Source organism: Zosterops lateralis, assembly GCF_965231275.1.
Source record: "Zosterops lateralis genome assembly, contig: SUPER_6_unloc_1, whole genome shotgun sequence".
NCBI classification, from domain to species: domain Eukaryota; kingdom Metazoa; phylum Chordata; class Aves; order Passeriformes; family Zosteropidae; genus Zosterops; species Zosterops lateralis.
The window spans coordinates 3,018,425-3,044,434 of record NW_028154616.1 but is presented as its reverse complement, the minus strand read 5'-3'; the positions used below and the strand labels follow the sequence as shown (position 1 = coordinate 3,044,434).

Below are 26,010 nucleotides of genomic sequence, written 5' to 3'. Positions count from 1 at the left end.
TTTTTTTCTTTCACACCACCTACAAAGTCTCCTAATATTTACTTTTAACCATGCTACCATGACATTTAAAGAGTTTCTACATTTAAGTGGGGGGAGGAAAAAAAAAAGTAACATCTTAAAAGACACTGGTACATTTCTTAGCCAGGGTTTGGAAATACTGATTTTTAATGAAAGAACTGCAGGGGAAAAAAACCCCAAATGTTATTCACATCAAAGAAAACCTCAATTATATTTCTCCTGATGGTGCTGGATGTGGAATGGTCTGCAATGCCTCTCCTGCATCTCAAACGCTGGCAGTGCCCTCACAGGCTGACTGAACACTCCCTTCTGGCTGCACAAGCCTTTCATCCCACATCTTGCTCTCAGCATGCATTTGTGCCAAGTATGAAATCCTTTTTATTCCCCCCATTTTATAGGAACAGCACACAAGATAATGTTTTGGAGTGGAAAGTGACTCCAGACATGTTTAGAAGGGCAGGCAGAGACTCAGAGGAAGATCTGGGTTTTCTCTTCTCTGTTGTGCTCTGGAACATGGACACCAAAGGAGGCATTAGGTATTTTAAGGGATCACAGTTCACAAATATGCTGTAACTTGCACTGGAAATTTCGGGGGAAAATAAGTAAAATAGAAAATCTAAGCCTTTATTTTGCTGCTTACACAGGAGATGAACAATTTTGAGTGAGTGGCAATATTTTGCTAATGGCTGGGCAGGAAAAAAATCCTGTTAAAGTGAAAAATCCTGTAAAAAGATCTGCTACACCACACTGAGGAGCAGTCTATCCAGAGAGAACAGGAGTCAGCCCTTGTCACCCTGAGCTGCCACATACACCAATGTGGTTGTGGGAGGGAACCCCAGTGAAATTTCTAGAGTTTCTTCAATGGGTTGGGGCATTAGTTTTCCTGCAGGCAACATATAAATGGGAAAAAAGGAGTTCAGAAGCTAAATGAAATCAAAGTTTTACCACAGAGGCCTGTTAAAGATTTTTACGAGTCCTTATGCTCTTGGCTAACCAGCATGATTGTAGAATTCAAGCCACTTCACCATTGTGAAATGAGTCAGAGAGGAAAACAACAAAAAAAAACCCCACAACCCAGCTGATTTCACAGATATGACTAATTTTACTCTTCAAAATGTATTTATCCCTTTAAAATGATCTCTTGGTTATTAGCAAAAAAAAAAAACAAAACAACCAAAAAAACCCAATGAAACAGAAACAAACAAACAAAGCAAAAGCCCAAAAAGAACAAAAGACAAAAGTCTAAAGAAGGAAAACATTCTACATGGGTTCCAAACTCCATTTTTTGAAAAAATGAGAATATGTATAATACAAAGGCTATAACAATCACTGGCAGAAGTAATCACACTTGAGATCCAGGACAGACTACACAGAGTGCAGACCCTGTGCCACCCTTTCATTAAGAAATGCCAATGAAGGAGTCTGCTGCAGCTAGAACACGGACAATTTTAAAAGTAAACCAATAAATAATGTTCAAAAGTAGAAAGTGCAGTTTGGCAGCCATTGGGCCAAGGACAATAAATCCTCTGGAGGACAAAGTCCATCCACCAGCAGACACCTGCACCATTGTCCCCTACTACCCACGACAGCCCAAGGTACCACCTGTGAGGATGGTGAAAAGAAAAATCACAGAATGGTTTGGAAGGGACCCTAAAGGTTATCTAGGCTGATGTCCCTTGCAACAGGCAGGGACTCCTTCCACTAGACCAGGTTGCTGAGAGCCCCATCCAGCCTGCCCTTGAACACTTCCACGGTTGGGTCATACACAACTTTCTGGGCAGCCTGTCCCAGTGCCTCACCACCCTCACAGTACAGAATTCCTTGCCTATATCTAACCTAACCCTGCCCTCTGCCAGTTTAAAGTCATTCCCACTTGTCCTATCACTATGTGCCCTTGTAAAAAGCCCCTCTCCAGCTCTCTTGTAGCCTTTAGGTAGTGGAAGGTGCTCTAAGGTCTCCCTGGAGCCATCTCTTCTCCAGGCTGAACAATCCCAAGTCTCTCAGCCTGTGTTCACAGGCCAGCACACAGTAACTATAGGCCAAAGCAGAAACTTTGCATTTAGTTTTAAGGCTACATTTCCCTAGTTGCAATATTTAAATATTTTTACCACCTTCCACTTACAGATTGGTCCTGGGTGAAAGTATTTTGTGTTGCCTTCTAATTACAGAAATATCCATCTCCTTACATCTCACCATGGGAATTAAAAGGTCAGAGTCCTTGTTAACTCATAGAAAGATTTAACTTTTTTGATTATTAAAATTGCAATCCAGGAATAATGCAAGTTTATTGATTTGGTTTGCCTCTATAGCTGTCCTGTTTCATACTAAGCAGCTGTTGTTGGAAGTGGCTGAATTTTGGTAAAATACTCCCACTTTACCTCTGTTAAATGAGGGGGAGCTCTGAGGATGAGGATGCTTTACCAGTCACTCAGGCTGTAAGTGCTGGTCATCAGTGCCTTTTGTGGTGCTGGATCTCACCTTGAGACCCAGAGCTCTGTTACTCTCACTCTTCTTTCCAGAGCACTGAAGAGGAGAGATGGAAACTGGTCCAGCCTTGTGTTGAAGAGCATTTTCTTCTCTGATCTCTCTCCCTTGACTCAGCTGAGCAAATTTCCAAAGTTGCAATATGATCAACCAAGGCACAGAGCTGGTGGTTGGGCTGGTGTCACACATTTTTTAATTCTTTATCTCCATCCTCCAGTCACAGCACACTAGCGGGGTGCCAAAGACTCAGCCAAGTTGTCCTGGGTTGTAGTGTGGGATGTACACAAAGTATTTATTCTATCACCACCTTCATGAACTGTTGAAACCAAGTGGGGCACTACTCTAGTGTAGGGCTGTCTTCTGCTAATGGCCCATCAACGACTTGCCCATGACTCACAGATAACTCCCTCCAGGAGTTATCTCTGTTTAATGGGCCATCAAGGACCCACTTCACACTCATCATCCCATTGTGAGATGCTCTGCCCAGGGGGAGGTGCCAAGCATTCTCACCTGGATATAAGCTGGGATTTGAGACAGGACAAGCAGCCCTGACCCACTGGATTCCCAGAGGAGCAGAGCTCCCAGACCTTTCTACAGGATCACTGCTTCAGGATGACCACTTCATCTGGACTGTTTCCACCATCCTGCTCAGGTTGTATTCTGACTCTGTCAGTGGTCCTTTGTGTTATCACATTTATTTTATTTTATTTTTACCTTTTTACCTTTTTTCTTATTAAATTATATTTCTGACTTGGAGCCTCTCACTCGTTTTGCTTTCAAACCACGACACAAGTGTTACTCAGCATATTTCTGGAAGCTCCAGAACAACAGAGAGAGGTTGAGTTTGCATTTCACTGGCTTTCCTCTGCCAGGAGAAAGCGTGAACCCTGTGTGGAGGAATCCTCTTTTCACAGGTCACCCAAGGGGCAAGTTGGCAAACTTGCCCCTTGGGTGACCTGTGAAACTCACAAGAGATATGGATAATTTCAGTATCAATGGCAGCATGTACAGAAAAACCCAACCAAACAAATAAAAAACACATAGAAAGCCTCAAAAGGGAGAAGAAAATGGAAAACGGGAAAAAAACAATGTGTGAGCACTCTGAAGAAAGACACAAATGTTTGATGGTGGAACTAGCCAAGAAGTTGACTACAAAAAATTAAAGATCCACAATTCTGAGGAAACACCAAACTCAAGAGTGGCTCTGGACCCCTCTGCACTTGTTCCATCTAAGTAGACAAAATGCTCATGAACTTTCAAAGACTAAATTTTCATTTTCAAAATGCTCAGTGTTTTGAATAGTAACAGCATTGTTGAGGTTGACTTTTAGTTGCCACTAAGAATTGAATTTTAAGAAAGGGCAAAAATTACTATTTTTTGGTTTACAAAAGTAACAAAGATTCCAGTGCACAGGTACCTCTCATCCGCAAAGCTGGGGGTACTTTCAATTCCAGCCCTCCATCCCCATGAGAACAATCCCCATGAGAACAAACCAGAAAACGGGGTGGTTGGAACACAGTGCATATTCCTGAAACTGATATGCAGAAAACTATGAATTACCAGCCCGTATCCAAAGCCCAGCAGTCTGTGCCTGTCCTAATCTGTGGCAATCAACTATCGTCAGGGAATTTAATAGTGTCCTCAGAATGCTGGAAAGATAAGCAAAAGGTCACAAATATGCAGATGATTTAGGAGGGTAATAAGTCTTAGAAAGACAACAGTGAATCATTCATTTATCAGTGAATCATCACTCATAAAAAGAGTGGCTATTGTATTTTTTAAAAACTTCTCACCATATATTTTTAATTTAATTTTAGAAAAATTCTTTGAAGTGTTGAGGTAATTTGACTCCCCATTAGCTGTCTCTTAAGCTTTTAATCAAATTATGACCATAAAATATGATTATATGTTGTACGAATTTCATCGGACCAATTTCAAAGTGCCAGAAATAACCTTTAGCATGATTTAAATAGCACCAACCTGAACCAGTGCCACTGGCTTTCAGTTATGTTCAGAATAGTTCAGAAGCAGCATCCTTTAATGTATTTTTTATTGTCACGGAAGGAAGTCATGGTAGTGGTTATTTTGAACTGAGGACATTCTTTGGCATTATCCTCTTATTCTAGCCAGAGTTAGGGACCCAATTTGAAATATATTCTTCTTTTAAAAAAATAATTTCTGACCAAAAAAAGCCTTATAATAAACAATTTATCACAATAGTATTGTTAGATGGACTATTTCTAATCTGAAAGCAATCACCTCTGGTTTAGATTTGTATCTGAAATAAAAGAAAATATATTGTTGAGTTTCACATTACCATATGTGGGAATTCAGGGGCAGTTTCACACATGAGGGTGTGCACAGTGCTAGTGTCACTGCTGTCCACCCTTGGGTTTAAATTCCTAATTCATGTATTACTTTTGCAAGGTGAGGACACATTAACTGCTGCTTGAGGTTAGAAAATGAAGGATACAGTGAGTTATGAGGTCAACTAGGAGACCTGTGGAGTTAAATCTTCTCTAGATTTCTCTAGAGACTCAAGCCAATAGCTGTAAGTGCAAGACTACCAATAACAGTCCACATTTCAGGTTGCTCTCGGTGGCAAACCTCTCCAGTGATGCAGAAGTGTTGGTGTTCCCTACCCAGATGTCACCATAGTTATTCCATAAAACCACACTGATTCCGAATATGCATTAAGTGAGTAGAAGGAGACATGCAAAAAAGTCTGGGAGCTGTTGAACAGTCTGCAGCCTATTCTGTTAATTCTTAGTACAACTTAGATAAGACAACCTTGCTGCTAATAGATACTGAGTCTTTTCATGGCGTATGTGTGTAGCTCACTCATCCTCTGAACTGCAAAGTCAAGGTTTGTATCTAGGCAAGCACATATGTGTGTGTATATATATATATATATACACAGACCACTCTACACATAATTATTTCCTGTAAGTTTTTTAAGTTTTCTGGTTTTAAGCACATAAATGGGACTACTGTTGGAATCCTGGTCACTGAGAATTTTAGACGTTCTGTGCTGACAGGCACTGACTCCCAAGAAAATCGGCCTGAGGCTGTGGAGAAGGCTTCCAAAATTAAGTGACAGAACTGGGATTATGGCTGTGTGGTTTGAATAGAAGTGTGTAATATCACATGGTGGAAAACTAAGAGTTTAAGGTTTTAGAATATAGTAATATATATATAAAGCAAGATGGAGGTTTTAGGGGGTAGCCTAAGTCCTTCTGTTTCACCTTCTTCTTCATGGGTCCGGGTGGTATTTTATAATTGAATAGAAAAGTCCGCATTGCGGGCCATGGGTTGGTTTATTGGTCTAAAAGTAAAAATAATTTAGGTGTCATTTCTTAATTGACAGTTTATCTTTAAAAGGCCTTGTAGAGAGAGACATAGGGCCCATTTTTTAGTTTGTTAGCTAGAAGTGCTGTAGAACCTCACAGCTCGTGAGACTGTACTATAGGTAAGGATTAATAAACATCCAAATCCAAACAAGAAATACCATCTCGCACATTTAATCCCGACCCTAACAAAAAATTAGATAAAATGTGACAGACTACTTAAAAATAAATAAATAAATAAATAAATAAAGTGGCTTTCGGACATGATAGTGTAGCAAATCGAAGCTCCACTTACGGGCCTGGGCAAGCTGTACTGGTACATTTCGGGCCTGTAGGTGGGCACCCACTGCACGCCCGCCCGCGGCCGGGTCATGGTGCCCGGGGCGCTGGTCACCACCTCGGAGTAGGGCAGGTGAGGGGCTGAGCTGTAGGCGTCCTGCCGGGGCTGGCCCCCGTGGCCAGCTGAGGCCAGGCTGAAGGCCTCCTCCAGCAGCATGTGCATCTGCTGCCGCACCTCGTCAATGGACGGCTGTGAGCTCAGCGTTGACGTCTCCGAGTGCCCCTTGGCCTGCCGCGCCCTGCCGTAGTTCCGCGGCTCGTTGATGCGGTCGACGTTGGTTTCTTCTATGATTTCGGGCTCGGTCTGGTGAGAGGGAGTAAAAAGTATGTGTCAGAGGTTTTACATTTCAAAAATGCTGCCTTGTAAAATCTGTATTTCAAATGTTTCAACATTCTCAAGCGCAGACGTACAAATCAGGAACTGTGACAACGTAGACATGCGACAAATGTCAGAAGGAAATTATGTGATGCAGGGGAGTATAATGACCTTTTATATTCTACATTGTTTGCTGGGAGAAGTAACAGGGGCACTCTGTAGCAGATTAAACTGTCAACGACTCACTTAAAAGCAATTAGAATTAATGTTTGAATTCTTGTCTTAGTCGCGGTATCAATGTGTCCTGGCTTGTAGTGTAGGATGTACACAAAGTATTTATTCTATCACCATCTTCATGAACTGTTAAAACCAAGTGGGGCAGTGCTCTAGGGTTGGGCTGTCTTCTGCTAATGGCCCATCAACACCTTGCCCTTGACTCACAGGTAACTCCCTCCAGGAGTTATCTCTGTTTAATGGGCCATCAAGGACCCACTTCACACTCATCATCCCATTGTGAGATGCTCTGCCCAGGGGGAGGTGCCAAGCATTCTCACCTGGATATAAGCTGGGATTTGAGACAGGACAAGCAGCCCTGACCCACTGGATTCCCAGAGGACCAGAGCTCCCAGACCTTTCTACAGGATCACTGCTTCAGGAAGACCACTTCATCTGGACTGTTTCCACCATCCTGCTCAGGTTGTATTCTGACTCTGTCAGTGGTCCTTTGTGTTATCACATTTATTTTATTTTATTTTTACCTTTTTACCTTTCTTCTTATTAAATTGTATCTCTGACTTGGAGCCTCTCACTCGTTTTGCTTTCAAACCACAACACAATGGCAGTGCAACTGTACCAGGAAGAGTACGGTTCACTAAATAGTGCCATCACTGTGAAGGACCCCTTACAAGGGACAGCTTATCACAGCTAGAGAGACTGAAATTCCTTTGTTCATGCTCTCACATTAAGATTTCTGAAGAACTAAAGTTTAGCAGTTTCTCTGAACATCCTAACAATGACACCACAAATTCAGACCTGCCCCTTGCAGAGAACACCACTCAGGGGTCTTACCCAGGGCCCAGACAGGAATTCCAGGTATTTATGCAAAGTTAACCCTGGGAACAAGGAATGAAGCACATTCTCCAATGAGCAGATAGTGCTTGGGCAGCTTAGCTTAAAGGATTACTCCTAGGGTGATTCCTTCTGTACAGACAAGTGCAAACAGAAACCAACTCCCTGATTTTTTTTTTGGTTGTAACTCCCTGACAGAAAACAATCATCACATGGCAAGAAGTTGAAAGTGGAATACCACTCTGTACTTTGTGAGATCAGAAAGTTTTACAGCCCAGAGTTTTAAAAACACGTTTTAAACCAGCAAGTGCTTCCTTATAATTCTTTAAATACCTGTAAAATGCATGGACTGTGGCAGGATAACTGGGATGAGCAATAGGATATGTGCCTCCTTCTATATATAGCATGTGGTTAGAAGCTGTGCTAGTGTTTAAAATAGCCATAAATAAAAGAATACAACAGGATGTTCTTGTTAAAAATTCCAGCACTATCCTCATCATGTCAGTGTTCTGTAGTTCCTAGTGTGGCATACTTTTTCCCCTGTAATAATGCTTTTCCACACCTGAATAAGTGACTGTGCTCCCAAGATTTTACAAGATATAGGACAATCATAATACATATTTCTTCCTTTTCAAAAGGAAATATCAAACTAGTTTTCTTCCTGTAATCAACCACTCAGAAAATATGTACACTGCCAGTGAAAACTGATAATAAACCTAAGTAAAATATTAATTGGCTTTCTCTTAAAAAAGAAAGTATAAAGTATAGCTGTTTAAAGTATAGCTATATTTTGTATTTAATGGAAATACAGCAGTAAAATACGAGAAAAATTTAGATAAAAATTAATGATTTGTGCATTAGCATTTAACCATAATTTATATAGTCATGGTTATAAAGTATATTCTCTTAATTCAAAACCACAAACTCAAATTCAGGTTTCCCAAGTGGTACACACATCAGATTGGGAAAGGGACAATGCAACTGCACCAAGTAATCTTAAATGGAAAAACCTTGTGGAATGAAAATCTTCAGTTATACACTTTCCCTTTATTTTCTTGCTGCATTTTGATCCCATTATTGTTTGTGTTGCTAAATAATATAAAAGTCAGACACATTTTAGCAGCCTGACTATAAAATGCAATAGTAGTTTATGTAAGTGCAGCCAAAGAGCCTCTGAAATCATAATGTCCTGACTGGATGATTAATAACCATGGTTCTTCTATTTGCTCATGCCTGCAAAAAATGTGAGTGGAATCCCACACAGACCTATTAGTACCCAATGGTGAAATAAATCAGATTTTCTACTACAACTCACTGGTGAAGCCATTAGACCTCCACTGAATGTTTAAAATACATCACGTGTATACAAGATGCATATTAGCAGCCAACATCAAGGCAGCTCTGATTTATCAATACAAAAGCTGACATGAAGATTTTGGAGGAGATTTCCTCATTTTTTTAAATCTATTTTAATTCATCCTATCACTTTCTGAGGTATGCCATTTGCTATCCTATCAACTGAAACATGTAGCTGTCATAAATAGAGGCCACTATACATTAATGCAACCATTACATAAAAACATATGCAGTTACTTTATAATAGAAGGAACTAGAGGTACATGAAGGAAGCAAACAAAACCCTGCAGTGAGAGACAGGTTTTCTATACCTCTGGAATAATTCTGCTGCTGCAAAATTATCAGTAAAGTTCTTTATGTGAACATTAATCTATAAGATTTGGGATGCATTGCATTAATTTAGCTATATCAACAAAATTATACTCATGAATTCTTTTGTATACTGATCTCTTAGGCATGTATAATATGGTAATTTTCTTCCTTTTAAACCAAAAGCAGCCTAAATATTTTCTACTCTGTATAAATCTGATTAGAGCAATCTAGAAGTTCTAGAGTCTTTTGTTATGGCATTTACTCTACACACAGTTGTTCAAGAACTTGTTGAAAATAAGAAACATATTAATTAAAGTCTCCTTAATCCAATTCCTAGTTGAAGGTGACAATAGTAAAAACCTGTTGGGATTCTTTAAAATGGAAAGCTAGGAACTGTTCGATAATAATTCATTTATAGAAGACACTATAAAGGCAAATAATACACTGAGAATATCGATGTTCTCGGTATATTATTTGAATAGTAGAATGTACACTCCAAAATAATATTAAAAGCTACATATTCCATATGGAGAAATGTAAAATATTGTAACTTTACCAGTTTTTAGCTCTGAGAAACAGAACCATCGTTCAGAGAATCATCACAAAAAATAATTATAGAGGATGAAGTATTTTTAGAAAAGTATGAATGAAGTATTTTAGAAAACCATTTAGAAATTCCTTATTGAAAGGAAACCTCGTGGTTGTGCACATGAGTGAGGAATCCTTAAGGAGTTTTCTCAAAGAATCTGGGAGATCTCAAGCCCTCTTCTTTAAAAATAAAAGCATTATTATTGTTGGGAAGAAAAACCTCAACACATAACCTGGGTGTACTGGTAACAGCTGCAATTCCCCCCACAATTTTTTATGCTGCAAAAAATCCCTCACAGCATGAAGGCAATACAAACCATTTGATTCATAAATTGAATTATTTGGCACTGCTTATAAAATGCAAATTTCACTATTCTTTGGCAGGACTTACTGCTAAACAACATGCTTGGGAGGGAGAGGTTAGCAGCAGCCTGAGAGGGCTGGAACATTTAACATGACAAATCAGATGTCAAAAATGGCTACAGGTACAGATGTTGCTGTCAGAAACAGAAAGGGCCACTCAGAGTGGTGTCAGCACCCAGACCAGCCCTTTCTCACCCATTTCCAGAGGTGGTTAGTGGGTGAGATCCATGAATTCCATGGATGCAGGCACCAGTGCCCACCCGTGGGTATCCTGGGAGACAAAGCCTGTCAGACACAGCCCCGAGGAGCCTCCAGCAGGAGCAGGGGACCAGCCTACACTGCAGGCTCCGCCTCAGCTACATTTCAACATCCTGGCCCATTTTCCCAGCAGCATTTCTGTGCTTTCAAAACGCATTCAGGGCTGGGAGAGGTGCACTGCAGTGAATCTGCAGTGCATTGGGCAGAGGGATTTTATGTAACCTATCAGTGAAGCACAGTGCCAGGGGCAGGTCACCCAACTGCAGTGCCAAAGGCAAGGCAAAAGCAATTTTTTCTGTGATGTGCACACATCTCAGTATTTATAAATACTCTGAGGACACTTCAGAATCTGCATAAGCTCATTACTTTCAAGGGTTTTAACAAATTTTCCTTAAAATATGCTTCATATATAGCATGCACAATATCTTGTGATACATTTTTAAAATCTGCTGCTGTGCCTGCTCCCAGAATGTTTTCAACACTGATTTCCAGGGAAATATCCCCTGTGAAAAACTAGCTTTTATTAGCATAGTATTGACATCCTAATTCCTCAGGAGGCAGTGTACCAGTCAGCCCACTCACATCAGTTAGCCTTACATGACCCCTGCAGTGTGATGGGAAGTGTCCAAATGCAAGGAATCATTTCAGAAATCTGACAACTACAAGATCCTTGAAGATTTTTGTAAAAGGTTTAAACTTTCCTGAACACATCCCCCCAACTTCGGTACTTTCTTTCACCTTACTAAAAACACAATCTTCGTAGAGAGAGGGTTGAGAATGAAACACCATCACACCCCCCCCCACCCCCAAAAAAAAAGTTTTTCACCTACAATGTTTAGAGAATGGGCAACCACAGCTGGACTTCTTTGTTTTCCAGAATGGTTTAGACCCTCTCTAAGGGACTGATCTTCAGGGCTGTCTGAGCTACAGTAGTTTGTACACATGACAAAGGATTGAAAAATTCAACATTGCCCCAGTGTGGGGGTTATTTTTAATCCTCCTTCTGGGTTCACACAGTGTCAGCTTACACCCAGTGTTTGTTCAGACTGCACAAGACAACCCCTCTGCTTTGTGCTGGCTGCATGAGCTCCTTGGACCATAAAGCAGCATCTCCTCTGGCTGGGTTTGACATTTACCTACACAAAACTCTCCCAACTCTGATGGGAGCAACAAGACAACACCTGTCCCCAGGGGACTTCCACAAAACACTGACATTGGGACTTAGGTGAAAATCCCACAAACTGGCTGTTCATTTTTCTGAATCAAGACAGCAGCTCCAGGCTGTTCCTCAGAACAAACAGAGGATTTTAATTGCAATGAAGAAAGAAGAAAGCTCACTGTCAAACAGCCACACATTTAGAAGAACTATTTAAATTCAAGATTTAATACTTTGGCAAATAAAGGGGTTTGGGTAAACGTTTTGTTTGCATTTCAGACTGTAAAATGATGCAGAGTGATAAAGTACATGAAAGAGTCAGAGCTTTTTCCAGGATGCTGAGTGCACATGAACTCCTGCAACACTAAATATCTCATGGCAGTCTGTCTGGTGGTTTACCAATAGTTCCCTGGGTTGAGGAGCTGTAGGAGCAAGTTAAAACTTTGCTGATAAAATTTCACTGCCTCTAGCAATAAACTTACATCATATCCACTGTTCCTGATGCCACGTCTGGGCCTTTCTCGAGTCACCAGAAGATCCATCTCAGTTTCCCCAGGGCTGGGGCTGTTCAGGGACTGCCTGCTCCTGTACACCGAGTTCTTCAGTGGCTGCCTAGAAAACACGAAATGAGAAAGCAGTGAAATGAAAACAAAAATTAGCGACAGGCAGAAATTGTGAATACTCACCTTTATTCTAAAATTATGATGCTGATAAAAATGCCACTTTGTTACAGGATATTCTCTCTACATATATGAAATGCTAGAAACTGGTAACTTTATTAAGAGGCAATTAATTGTTTTTTTACAGTTTAAGGAAAATAAAAGTTATGTAAAAAGCACAGACATTGTATGTGGGAGCTTATCAGATGAAATATGTTTTAAGAAGATATCAGGACCCTTTTAACTTCAGCTGATATGATTCAAATTAATTTTAAAAAAATTTAAAAATGAAAAAAAAAAAAACAGGATCTCCCACACACACAGATGGGCAGCAGAGATTTTGGTTGCTGATCCTGAGCAAGGAGAGAGAAGCAGAAAAACACTCCACTGAATCAAACCCCCAGTAAAGGGAACAGGAAGAGACACAGCAGTGGGAGGAAACTGCTTGCAAGATGCTGGTTTTAAATAACCAGTTTGGTAACTGGCCACAGCTTTCTCAGAGAGCTGTGCTTCCTGGGATTCAGCTGCTTCACTGGGACAAAGTGCTGCTCATCCCTGGGCACTGAGCTTCCTCTGTGCCCAGGGGAAGCAAACCAAGGGGAAACAAATGCAATAGAAAGGGAGAACAAAACTGAATTTCCAAAATACCCAGTAATCTCTCCAGCAAAACCATTTCTTCCCTTGTTGCTGGTTATACAAAACCCAATGCAGCATCCCTCTGTGAAATGCAGAGCATATCTGTACATATCTGCAGGAGGGTTTTTGCCAAATGGTGGTACAGGAACTTTATGCTTCATCAAGCTGCATCTTTTCAGAAGGCTTCTTCTACAGCAGCAGAGTTTATGAGCTGTTCTCACACTGTATCTGGCCATTACTCATTTTGTTGCACACTCCAGAGAAGCACTGCTCCTGAAGTAGATCAGTAACAGATGGAATAATGGCATGCCAGCTTTGTTTATTAACACAGTAATTACACTGCTAGAGCCTGATACAAAGTTATCTTTGCCTGGCCAGGCTATTTTTCTGCCTCCTGCAATTACTCCATTCAGAATATTAAAATGAGATCAGGTCATCAAACACATTTCTGTGCTGCTTATTTTCCACAGGGGACCTGCCACTGCTCACAGTGAAGTAAGACAAGTTGCACTACTGTGTCTGAAGTCACACTTTCAAGTGACTTCATGGTTTAACATCTCAAGAATCATCAATGAAATGAACAGACAAGACAGTCCAAATTAATTGACTGATAAATAATTCTTCAGTTATTCCAGATCTTGTTAACAGCACTTTTTGCCGTGACAGATTAGAGCAGCAGCAACTGCTTTGCAGAAATCCAGAAAGTAGGACATTTACATGATCAGACAGGATAAAAGGTAGGGGAAAAAACATCAATTTCATGCTTCTGATTAAATAAATTACTCAGGGATGTACTTAGTTTTAAGGCAATTTTCAAAAACTTCTCTGTGTGACCTTTGATCACCAAATCCCCATGCTCATGTCTGAAAGTCCCAAATGCACTGCCAAAGCAGAAGACAACCAGAGCTTTTGGAAGAAGTTTCCCCTACAAAAATAATATTGAATAAATTCTTTCTTCCCATGTAATCTTTCTCTGACTATACCATTGATATTACCAGAAAACAGGGATTATGCACAGGGTAATCAGATCTGACAATCTTCATCCTCTCACATCAAAGGTCACTAAAATTTCACATATATTACAATAGGTCCATAAATACTTAGTTGAGGCAATTAGGATATATTTTCTAAGGGATTCAGATATACAGCTCTGTAAAACAAGCAGATTCTTGACCTGATTCCAAACTATTAAAGAAAATCCAAGAATAGTCCATATCATCAGTAGGCTCTTAAAAATTACCTTGAGATTGCCAATTCCCTCATTTAAGAGAGTTTTGCTAATGAGAAAGGAGGTATGAACAGGAGCTACTGGCTTTCAAATGGATTAGGCAATGCCTTCTGGGAACACAGCTGGAATGTTTTAAAACATGAGGATTATGGTATTGATGACTGAAAGGTATCTAGAGCACAAAGCTCATTGTTCCGGAAAAAAATATCAAATCATTGAGCAGCAATGCTTTGTAAATCACTTTTAAATACAATTTAAAATTAATCCAAAATATAAAGGTAGCCTTGAGTAATCAGCTGCATCCCCATTTTCTGATATGTTTTGGAAGTGTTAGAACAATGTGACTTAAGTTAGAGACTTAGAAAAGAGTAGAATAGACTTCTTCCCTAGAAACTTTGAAATCTTTGACTTAGTTTTTAGTGCTATAATTTTAAAAATCGGAATTTTTCAAGTTTTAATTGCTGCAACAATGATTCAAAACAGAAAAAGATTTTTTTTTCAATTATATGCTTACCGAGATTGCTTTTAAAAGAATTTTCTTTCATAACAGAAATGCAATTGTATTGATTCATTTATCAACAAACAAATCCCACATTACCTTGTAGCATTTTTCAAGGTTTTCCTCCAGCAGTGTAACATTTTAGCCATCTTATTTTTGTTAGAAAAATAACGACAATAATTGTCGTGTGTTGCAGCATATCAAATTCAGTTCCAGGTCTTAGTATGGAAATTTTAGCACAGAATTCAAAACTGATTTGTTTGGAAACACCTGCAGCATCTACAAAGTTTGTTAAGTGTTCTGTGTCTTCACAGAAAGTGCATCAGAAGCAGTTCTCTCTCTTCATGTAGGGATACAGATAATATATTTAACAAGTCCACCAGCCAGCCTTTTATGGTGCAACTATACATTGGAATTTTTCCTCCACAGGAATCTTCACCTGCCTCCCAGCAGTATCTATCATGCCAGGGACCTCAGGGATCTCAAATACTCTGACAGATTTACACAACACACTGGAAAACATACAGGACAAAAAAAAATGTGTGGGATCTTCCCACACATTTTCACCTGAGCAAACAAACATCAGTGTATTTGACAAAAAGCCACCAAGTGTGGTTGTGTTAAAGTTTCAGTTTAATGCCTTAAACATCACCTGTGACACATAATGAACTTCCTAATTAATGCCCCAATCAGTTGCAGCCACACCAATGTGTTGAGGGAACTTTGCAGTTCCCTGGACTAAGTGCATTTCTCAACAACGGTTCCCAGTGCAGCCCTGGGAAGCCTTGTTGAGGGAAAAAATTGGAAAATAAATAATAAAATAAATAAATTGGAAATAAATTGGAAATAAATTGGAAAACTGCACAAGGAATTGGTGCTCCAGGACATCCAGCAAAAACATAACACATGGTTGAGTCAGCATCTTTTCTCTCCATGGACCAGTGCAGCCCTGGCAAACAGCTCTTCCAGGGCAGTATCCCTCTGCCACTGAACTCTAGACCTACAGAAATTTATCTGATCTCAGCTTTTGCCCATATTCCAAGCCAACAGAGCTTTTGTAATTCCCATTACAGTCTTTTTCATGCCAGTGCCCTGAGGATAGTTGCTGCAGTGGCACTGTGTGCAATGCCAGTGTCACTAGCCATGCTTTGATTGCAGTCAATTTACACTCATAGGAATATTTTGGTCTGAGCTTTCCAGGAGATGGGATGCAAGATTGTACCTCCAGGCATGAGGGCCATTTCCAGAGGAAAGGTGCTTCAGTATCCCTTTATCTCTCATGGGTAATAACAACTACCATGGGTAACAACAACTCTCATGGGTAATAACTAACAACTGATGTTAGTCCCTGATTACAGTAAGAACCAGAGCCCTCCTGTGCAAGGTGTAATAATGGCAAACACGCTCTCTTATCACCCTTCACACTCCCAGAACCTCCAAGGAAGAGGAATCTGCACACTGTGCTGTTCCCAGGGTAGGACTGGTGTGATCTGCTCTTCCCAATGTGCCAGTTTGTGTTTCAGAGAGCACCAGCAACAGAGCATCCACCCACGGCAGCAGCTCAGGCACAGTCAGCACCTGCACTTCCCCCTCATTTCTAAAATGGGATTTGGAATGCTACTGGCATGCCATCCTCAGGAGACAGTGAAGTGTTAATCAAACATTGGTGGTAATGTTATACAACATGCCAGCTCCACGTGACAGATGAGCAAATGATGAATTTCTCAGTTAAAGGCACAGGAGGATCACTGATAGCAGGCACACGCACAACACCTTACAGATACTATCTCTGCAGGACTTACATGACCAAAACACTGGTTCTGCTATCTCATGCCCACTGCAATGGTTATATTCAGATTAAAATAATGACAATACAGTAACATCACTGTATTTTGAGAAAGAACCAATTCAGATGCTAACTTCCTTCCTGAAGTCTGCTCTGAGTATCACCAATAACATTACTACCACATTCTCTGTTGACCTTTGAGAATGACTCACAAGAACTTTTCCTTCCCTTATTGTTTTTCTTTCCATTTGTTTGTTTGTTTTTAACCACACTGCAGCTTTACCTGAGGACATGCTTTCCATGGGCTATATGAATTTTCTTCACAAAGCAGAAGGGGTCAGTGACCATACAACAAACACCTGGCTAATTAAAATGGCCCCTCTGACTCCCAGGACAGCAACTCTCCTCCCAGATGAAGAACTGCAAATAAAAACTCTCACCTGTTCTTAGGCTCAGCAAAGGGAGACGAGACATCCGCATCTGGATCCAAAATGTGCTCAAGTTCTTTCTGGTTTTTCTCATACATCCTTTTTCTGTCTGTCAGTGCCTTGCTGTTATCAACCTGTGGGAAATCATAGTACCCTTTCCTCTTGGCTTTCAGGCGCAGCTTGTTGCGGTAGTGCTCTATATCAGATTTCTGCTTCAAAGCCTTGTTCACCTAAAAGGCAAAGAAGATGTTTTCAGGGCTTCTGGTGGGCTGGCTACCTCCAAAGGATCTTGTCAGCGCACGTTTGATGCGCCACGTGTGTCATCCCTCTGTACCACACCGTGCCATCTGCAAGCAGCCAGGAACTGCAAGTGAACAGAGTCGCTGCATTTTTATGGCTTGGCAGATGGTTAAATAATTTTAGCCTAAAAAAACTGTGTGCCATTACAACGATGACTCAGAGACACCCACTGAAGGAAAAGACATGGTTGGTGTCAGCCGACTGCCGTGACCCAACGCCGCACATGCTTCGGGGCACCACGGGCACAACTTACCTGTGAAAACTCTGCTGGGCTACAGAGACATCACCCCTGACTACACAGAACCTTAAATAAGTCACCACTGATGGCTGGGGAGGAGCTCCATAAAGTGTCATCAAAAGTTTCTTTTGTTTATATGCTTTCTTACAAATCTCTCATGGTGTCCCATCAGAGAGGAACCTTGAAAAAAGGAGTGATTGGTCTGTCCTGGTACAGCTTAGTGCCATGGTTTCTCCTAAGGATTGAGAAAATTTCCCTCCTCCTTCAAACTGCTAGTTACTTGGAAATCTGGAATTTACTTGAGCTTTGTGCTTCCAGAGCCAAATTCTACGGTCCTTTCGAACTAGAGGAGGTGTGAGTGTAAGGGTGCACAGAGCACCAGCAGTGTCATCCTGCTGCCTTACAGAAAAGAGGTGCTGAAAGCTAAATAAGCTTTTCTCCAAGTTTGGAAGCTACATGGCACATCAGGACCTAAAATACAAGTATGAAATGGAGCACAACAGGCTGCAATAATCCAGGCCCATAGGGGACCTCTGATGACACTGTCTTTTACAGCATCTCTGGCAGCAGCCCTCCCGGCTGCTTTTAAACTCTTTTTAGCTGTTTAAATGACTGTTGCAGTGTGAGTTTGTAAACAAGGCACCTCTGTGGCTTGTTCCCATCATGTTCAACAACCTCTTAAAAGCCTCAGTCCTTTGTAAATGGGCTGGTCTTGATTAAATCTACATCAAAACATGAGTATAAGTATTGCAGTCAAAGCATGCTTTTTTGGCCAGCATCTGGAGCAGACACTTTTCTTCAAAACAGTTGTACCCTCTGTGCACAGGCTGGAGTGCAGAGCAAGGCCATGGTCCCACTGCACCCCTTCTCACTCTGATTGAGATATATTGCTCAGTACAGAAAGATCAGCTTGGCACCCAGATGATCTATACCTATTTTCATACCCAGCCACAAAATTCTTGCAGGAAAAGATCTTATTCTGCTTTCTGCTTTCACGACTCACTTTTTTAAATAGGAGAGAAGCACACAGGAAAGGTAGGAATATAGAAAATTGCCGCTTCCAAGGTTGCAGGCATTGTGAAAGAGCAGATCTTAAACTCTCAGATCTCTGAGCCCACAGTGCTAATGGAACTTCATACAGTGTAAAGGTGAGAAGCTCCTAGCAGCCCTCAACTCTAACAGGCTTGAGAGCATTCCACTTGTGGCTGTAGCCAAGGAAACACCTGGAGACACTTATCAGGCAGTCCTTACCTCCCCATTGGTGATGGCAGACTCCTGGCTCCTCTCTGAAGCAGCATGGACAGCAGGGAGGGGCACGGGTTTGATGGCGATGAGCTGCACCGAGCCTGAGGAGGTGTCGAAGGGGTCCACGGCAGACTTGGCCATGTTGTCAAAGAGAATCCCTCCCTCCTCTTCATCACTCATGGCCACTAGAGCACATCAAACTCACTCAGCACAAAAGACACAGACATTCCTGCTGCCTGCTCAAGGGGAAATTCAGCAAGCACACGCTTTGGATTAATGATGTGCTCAGTGCACTCAAGGTGGAGGCCTGGGAGACCTTTACACGGGGAAAAACATCCCATCAGATCACAGGACACATTATGTATTCAAAGGCTTATCTGTCGCTTCCCCAAAGAAGGTTGATGTCCAACCTGAGCTAATGAGATGGAGAAAAGGAGAGGAATGACACAGGGAATTGTATGAAAATGACAGGGAAAGTTAAAGTAGATGTTTTCCTGGGTTTCACATGGAAACACACAGGTGCCCACGTGCCAAGGCATCAGTGCCTGAGCACACCCAAGAGTGCAGCTTTTTTTCTGTCTTACGTTTGCAAGGGCAAACTCAACATTTGCTAAAATAAGTAGGTTTCTTTTTCAAAGCTTATTAATGCATTTTTATTAAAATAAAAGAATTTTCTGCTGTGTCTTAAAAATGCTTAAGAAACTGATGGTGTCTGATCTTATGTTAATTTTTTGTTTTGCAAGCAGTACCTCAGGTCTCTGTGAAGTTAAACTGTTAAAGTTTCTTAAGAGCCAGAAAAAGGCTTCCATAAGTCTAAAATTAAATGGCACGGCAAAGCATCTTCAGTTTTACATTTCTATATAAATGGATAATTCTTCCACATGCAATTGGGCCCTTTCTCCTCCAAATTTTCTTCACGAACCTGCACCACTTTCTCAGCTGTTGAATCTCAAAACTCTTACCCACATTTTGAAGTGAAAGAATGACACTAAAGCATGAGCACAAATTCTACAAAGAGATCCTTGCAAACATTTTTGAATAATTATGCTATTAAAGAGAAGGATGCTTGCTCCATCTCCTAACTGACAGGAGCAGAGATCCTCTGCTAAAGAACAAAGTGGTCTGCTCTAAATTTATTTCCTCTGAAAATACACTCTGGTTTAATATTTAATCACTGCACAAATTACAATGGACTTGTATAAACTCAGCAGTTTAGACAGCCAATGATTTTGGAAAGAAAATATTTGACAGCAGTAACATAAAATATGAACCCACTGAGTAAGCTCATTATCTCTGTCTGTGCTCAGTGTGACTGGAGTTGGCACCACTTGAGCTTTTGAGCAACAGATGGGTTAAATCATGATGTGTCATTAAATATTGTCCCTGCAGCTCCACAGAACTGTCCAAACACCACAGAGGCTTTAGTGGGTCTTGAATGCCCCTGTCCCTCCTGGGGTTGTCCAAACACTCCAGACGTGTTTGCTCAGCGCAACGAGTGGCTCATGAGCCCGGCTCAGTGACAGTGACCTGGACTGCCAGGGGCCACCAGGACACCACAGCAGCATTAAAGGAAAGAAAAATTAAAGGTGAAAAGAATCAGAAAGCACAGATGACAGCTAATTCTGATGGGGGAGCATTAACACCACAGAGCACCCACAGTATCAGCCCTCTCAAAGGTGAACACAACTCAAGCACTACCAGAATAGAAATGAGAACCAAATGGGACTAGAAACTGGAATTTTCTTCCACCTTATCTTAGCATTTGTTAATTTATAATCTAGAAGTAGGGTTTTTTTTCACTGGCAGGTGATAAAGAGAGCCTGTGATCTGCAGCCACCGGCACACTGCTCTAATCTGCATTGGCAGTGAACCGTAGCAAGCACTGGGAATTTCATCATTTGCCCCTATCCCTCTCCTCCCAAGAGAATTTACAGCAACAATTCATGACATGACTGAACCACAACAACCTCCAAACTTTGAAAAACAAACCAAAGGAAGTTCAGAGAAACGATGGAGAGGTGTTTGTTTCTGCTGTGTATCTGTTCCCTGGGCCAGTGCACCCATCCCAGCACCTCAGCTGGGTGAGCAACTGGCCAGCATGGAAAACTTCAGGAAACTGCCCCCACATTCTTTACAGTCACTCACAATAATCAAGCTTGCTTATTATAGTTAACAACACGGTTCAAAGGTGATGTTCTAGATTTCTGGTTTCAAAAATATGCATTCCAGCTCTATTGTGGAGTGGTTCCACTCATGCCTGCCCTGTCTGTGTGAGCACAAAGCAAGACGCAGAAGCTCAGTGGCAGAAAAGGGCAAAATCCAACTTAATCACTCCCTAACAGCAATTCCCCATCTCTGAAATATCTCGTGCTAGATATCTCATGCCTCATGATCCACTGAGATCCCATCACTCCTCCTAATCTCTCTGTGACTGCAGCACACGAAGATCTGCCCAGAGCAATCATTTATTCCTGTCGAGTGCCAGGTGCAGTGAAGAGCAGCGTGGCACAAAGTCACTGGGGATCAGGAGCATCCCTGGAGCTCTGTCTCCACACGAGTGAGATCTGCCCCAGGGATGCTGTCCTCCCATCTCCAGGCAGCTCTGCACTGTTCCAGCCGGCAATGCCAGCAGGTGGCGCTACCCACTCGTTTCCAGTCCCGTGGAAAAAAGGGCTCTGGGACTGCAGCTCTGAACGGTTAAAAGACAATTAGACACTTGAAGTATTCTGGTTTTATCTAGTTAATAATTTAGAGTAATTAAAAGGAAAAAAAAAAAGTTATGCATTTGTCAGCCAAAGATTTCAAGGAGGGCCACAGAAGATTCCTTGTCTCCTTTCTCTTTCCCCTCTACCTTGACTTTCCTCCCCACTCCCTCCTGGACCAAAGGAAAAAAGGACTGAAATACTTGCACTTAAAAAAAAAAAAAAAACTAGAGACATTTATATCAGGTAACCTTCCAGCCAAACACCTGAAACAAAGATTTTATTTTTTTTTTCTGTCCTGCTCAGAAGCAACCATTTGAACGATTTTGGAAGCCCTTGGAAAAAGAATTACATCAATAGAGAAAAAGACATAAAGCCACAACTTGGGAAACACCTGCAAGCAGGTGGACATGCTCTGTCTTTTCTTACATCACTCAGTGAAGTATTTTTGAAGATTTATTTTACATGAAAGGGAAGGCAAACACTGTAACCATACCTACAGAATATACCCACGGTTTGACACAGAGCATGCAATGTCACCTAGCTAAAACAGCTCCTTAGGAAAAATCACAGGTATCAGTAATTCAAATAGAAATCCTGGCTCCTGAACATGATTTAATAATGGGGAGTTTTCATTTTCATTTTAGAGAAAAATCTCTATATGGAGAAAAAAAATAGACTTTTTTCAGTATCATCCAAGTCATTCCATGGGTCAGATGATTATCTCCAGAAAGATACAAACTTGAGCTTCAAGCATTAAAAATCCATCTGTTTCTGAAGGAGTTTATAGCCCTCTAAGTTAAATCCAAGCTTCTCAACATTAGTATCTGAACCTGTCCAGGACAGAAGCACCTCTCTGCAAGGTATTGCAGTGTAACAGAAAACACACTTGTGCGCACACACACCCTTCCACAATCACACCCAGCTCTGAGACACTGCAATGCTAAACCTCTCACAAACATCACCAGTATTATATTTTCAGAAGCAGACAGCTTACAGAATAATGGAAGCAGCTCATGTTTCCTCCTGGACAGTATCTCCCTTAGTGTAAAGTCTGCTAAATGCTTGGTGGTCAGCCTGAGGTGTTGCAGTCCTGGGTTTACCCTGAATCCTGAAGCAGGAGCCACCTGGGCAGGCCATTGGAGATCTCCAAAGTGGTATTTGCAGGTTTCCAATGAAACTGTGTACACAGGGTGAGTACTTGTCCCTTAGCTGCTTGTTTTGTTCCCTTTCTGGGAAGGTTTCCTGTTCTCATAAGCAGGAGTAAGGCTCTCTCTCTGTGGTTATGTCTTTTTCTCCAACCACATCTGCTTCATTTTTTAAACATCAAAGTCTTTCAAAAAGAGACCACATATTTCATCATGTTTCCAGTTAATCCACCAGCCCCTTTTCTTGCCTGACACTTCTGTAATAAGTAGGTACATTCACTAATTAAAAGAAAATTATTTAACTTATGAGGATGATGGACACACAAAAGACAGGGAAGATATGACAGCCTAGAACAGAAGCCTCTTTAAGGCAATGGTGCCCCAAGAGTTCTGAAAACCTTTGCAGAAATAATTTTCTGTTTGCACAATAAAATTGTACATTCGTCTTCTTCGGTGCTGACATATTAGTGAAAAACCTCAGCCATCCAGACTGCCACTGGGTCTGATGACATGGACATCTACTTGCTCTTTATACTGCTGCTTGGATCAAAACTCTTGTCACACTCAATCAGTGGCAGAGCAAAAGTCATCCAGAGGGGAAGGCAAATGTGAATAAAGAAATATTTCATTGTGGGACCATTTGCAGATCCCTCCGAGATCTGCTGCAACAGGCACCTTAGCAACCCAGCATGCAGTGTTTTCCTGCCAGGAGAACAGCAACCAAAAAGGGTAAAAAAAAAAAAAAAAAAAAAAAAAAAAAAAAAAAGAGAAATCATATTGAATTATATTAAGCCTGAAGGAAAAAAAAAAAAAAAAAAAAACAGGGTTCACAGTCACCAGCAGGATGCTAGCAGGGTCACAGTGCTTTCAACTATTTAAGACAATTAAACAATAAAAAAAGGGGCAATGGAAGAAATGGAAACAGTAAGGGGAATAATTAGTCTGTGTCACATAAGCTGAAATCTTGGGAGAAAAGGGAATCAATGTGTAAAGCTTCTGTGAGCTTCAATACCACTGGGAGGTTCAATAGCAACCAGTACCAATGCACAGGATTTCAGCTAAACAGGTGGATTTTGTTTATTCTTGGGGATTTTTATCCTCCCCTGTGGTTAAATGTAGTAAATTGCTCCAAAACAGCCTAGGAGTTTGCTGTGAAGAGCCAGATGAAATCCCTAATTAACACTCTTTTGGGGGCAAATGAAAATAATGCTTCAGGATGAGGGAATGGATGATGAAAAGAGCAGGGTTCTTTCTCTACACCACAAATTCTTCCCAGCACTCTGATTTCTTAGCTTTTTAAAGATATAGGCATCATGAAGGAGAATCATCTCACTCCAAATCTGCACCAATGCAGCTGTCAGGGCTCCTTTCTGACTGGATCTTACCTCCAGAGATGTGCCCCAGCTGGCCATGACCCTTTCTGGAAGCAGCCCACTCCATTCTGACAATTTTTGTACTTCACCCAGCACAAAAAAGGCAGAAGAAGGGTGCTGGATGTTTGCTGGGATCCACCAGCTCCCCCAGCCAGCTCTGTGTCCAAGCTGCTACATCACTGCCACTAAGACAATGTTGCTGTTACTATATTTCCCTTTCTTTTGAGTCACCACAGACAACTGCTCAGAAATTCAGACAAACAGGCTCTGATGCTGAGCTGCCACATCAGACAGAGTGGCCCACGTTTCTGTAGAATAAAGGAGGCAATGTATCATAGCTTGGCTGAGTTACATCAAAAAATCCCTTTGATTTGAGCTAAACCAATAACACAGACAAGGTTTTTTTTTTCCCCTGCTACTTTGCTCCTGTAGGCAGCTCTTGCCTGGACAAAGGAAAGAATAGGCTTAGAGAGTGGTGTTTTAAAAAGTAGTGAGGCCCTTGACTGAATGACTTCTGAAAAATTACATCTGTTTTCAAAGACAATGTCCAAATGATTGGAAAATGAGAAATTGATCCAGCTGGGGAAGGTTTCTTACACAAGGGAGTTTGACTCCTTGGCAATGCTGCTTGTACATCTCCACCTGTGGTGATGAGGTTTAAGTATAAACCTGAGCTCAACTACACAAGTTCTTAGCCCAAAAGTTGGGGAATCATATGCTTCACTAAGAATTAATAGCAAATCAAAAGTTTTGGTTTTCTCTAAAAAAAGAAACAAACACTCACACTCTTCCAAATATGTTAATAGGAAGATTGCAAGATCAAGCACTTAAAGGTTGAAAAACAACCTACATCAATTTCATTGGCTTCATTTAGTGAGGAGCTGGTGAAAGGAAATGTTGCACTATGGGCTGGCTCAGTTCTCTAGGTCTGAGTGGGTTCAGCCATTTGCTTCTCCCTGAATTATGTTTGGCCTGATAAACGATGGGCAGAACCATTAATATCCTGTTTTTCTCTAGCACATTCTCTTATAAACCAGTCTCAGAAACTGCCAGTACCTCTGCTGGCTGATTCATCTATATTTCAGTCCTCTAACATACATAACTGGCAATTTTTTTAAAATGTTGAGGTTTTTTTATAAGTGCCTAAAGTAAACAAATGTAGACCTCATCAACTTTTAGAAATAAAACTTTCTATTAATAGAATAAGAAATGCTCTTCCAGAAAAGACATGCCATTATCTTACAAAAGCCTATCAATGTTTGATTCAAGTAGATTTTTTTTTTCTGCAGAAATAATGCTCAGCTGAAGAGTTCTCCTGATCCTCCAAAGCATCAGGTCTTGAAGCCAAGCCTGTCAGTGTGTGCTGGCTTCACATTGTTCACTCACAGCCCTGACACACTCCATGTGGAGTCAAGTTTGATACAAGCCATACAGAATTTACGTACTGAGGTAACATCCAGTTCTGTCATTTCTCCCTGTAACTAAACGTCAGCATGAAATAGAATCTAAAAATTGGTCTGTAACTATGGCAACTAATGAGCCACTCTGACTTGGAGTCCCCAGATCCGACATGTGACCATCAAGGGATTCATTCCAGCTTGAAGATGCTGCTTCTGAGAGAAGAAAATCTGCTGCTGCTTTTGCCGACGTGCGTGCAAGAGCCACCAACCAAGAGCCAGGCTGGGGAGCTGGAGCAGGCTCAGGCAAACAGCTGGGAGAAAAAGCAGCTTCCTTCTGAAACTGGAAGGAAAAACAGACACCACCTTCTGTGGGTGGTCCACACTCTGGGCAAAGGTAAAACCCTGCAGAAAGGACAAAGTGTCGGAGATGACAACGGTGTTCATAATCACAGTGTGGGGGAGCAAAGTGCAGGCTCTGTGATGAGAGGCCATGGGTGCCTTGAAGTTCTGATTTTTAATTTCAATTTCAATAGACATTCATGATCACACAAGTCCAAACTCCATTAATTCTGACAAAGGGAGGTCATTTAATCTGCTGTGAGCACATCCTTCTTATCAGAAGCTGTTCTGAAAGGTTGTTTGAGGAAACTCTCCTAAACATACCTTAAAAATACGTCTACAGCTAAAAGTTTCCCATCTCTCTACCAGGGAACAAGGTATTTATTCCCTTTCATATCTGTGCCAGATGACCCTTTTTAGGGCC

The 26,010-nt window shown here is 41.2% G+C and overlaps 1 protein-coding gene across 1 annotated transcript in view; it reads right to left on the bottom strand.

Moving 5' to 3' along the window:
* The window catches only part of KIAA1549L (KIAA1549 like), a gene marked incomplete at both ends in the record, with an annotated part of 129,310 nt that overhangs the window by 10,653 nt on the left and 92,647 nt on the right, over nucleotides 1–26,010 (bottom strand). The window contains 4 exons of the mRNA XM_083885371.1: nucleotides 6,145–6,492; nucleotides 12,088–12,217; nucleotides 16,854–17,071; nucleotides 18,631–18,809. Coding sequence (XP_083741497.1) covers nucleotides 6,145–6,492; nucleotides 12,088–12,217; nucleotides 16,854–17,071; nucleotides 18,631–18,809 — 875 coding nt within the window. The remainder of the gene's footprint in view (nucleotides 1–6,144; nucleotides 6,493–12,087; nucleotides 12,218–16,853; nucleotides 17,072–18,630; nucleotides 18,810–26,010) is intronic.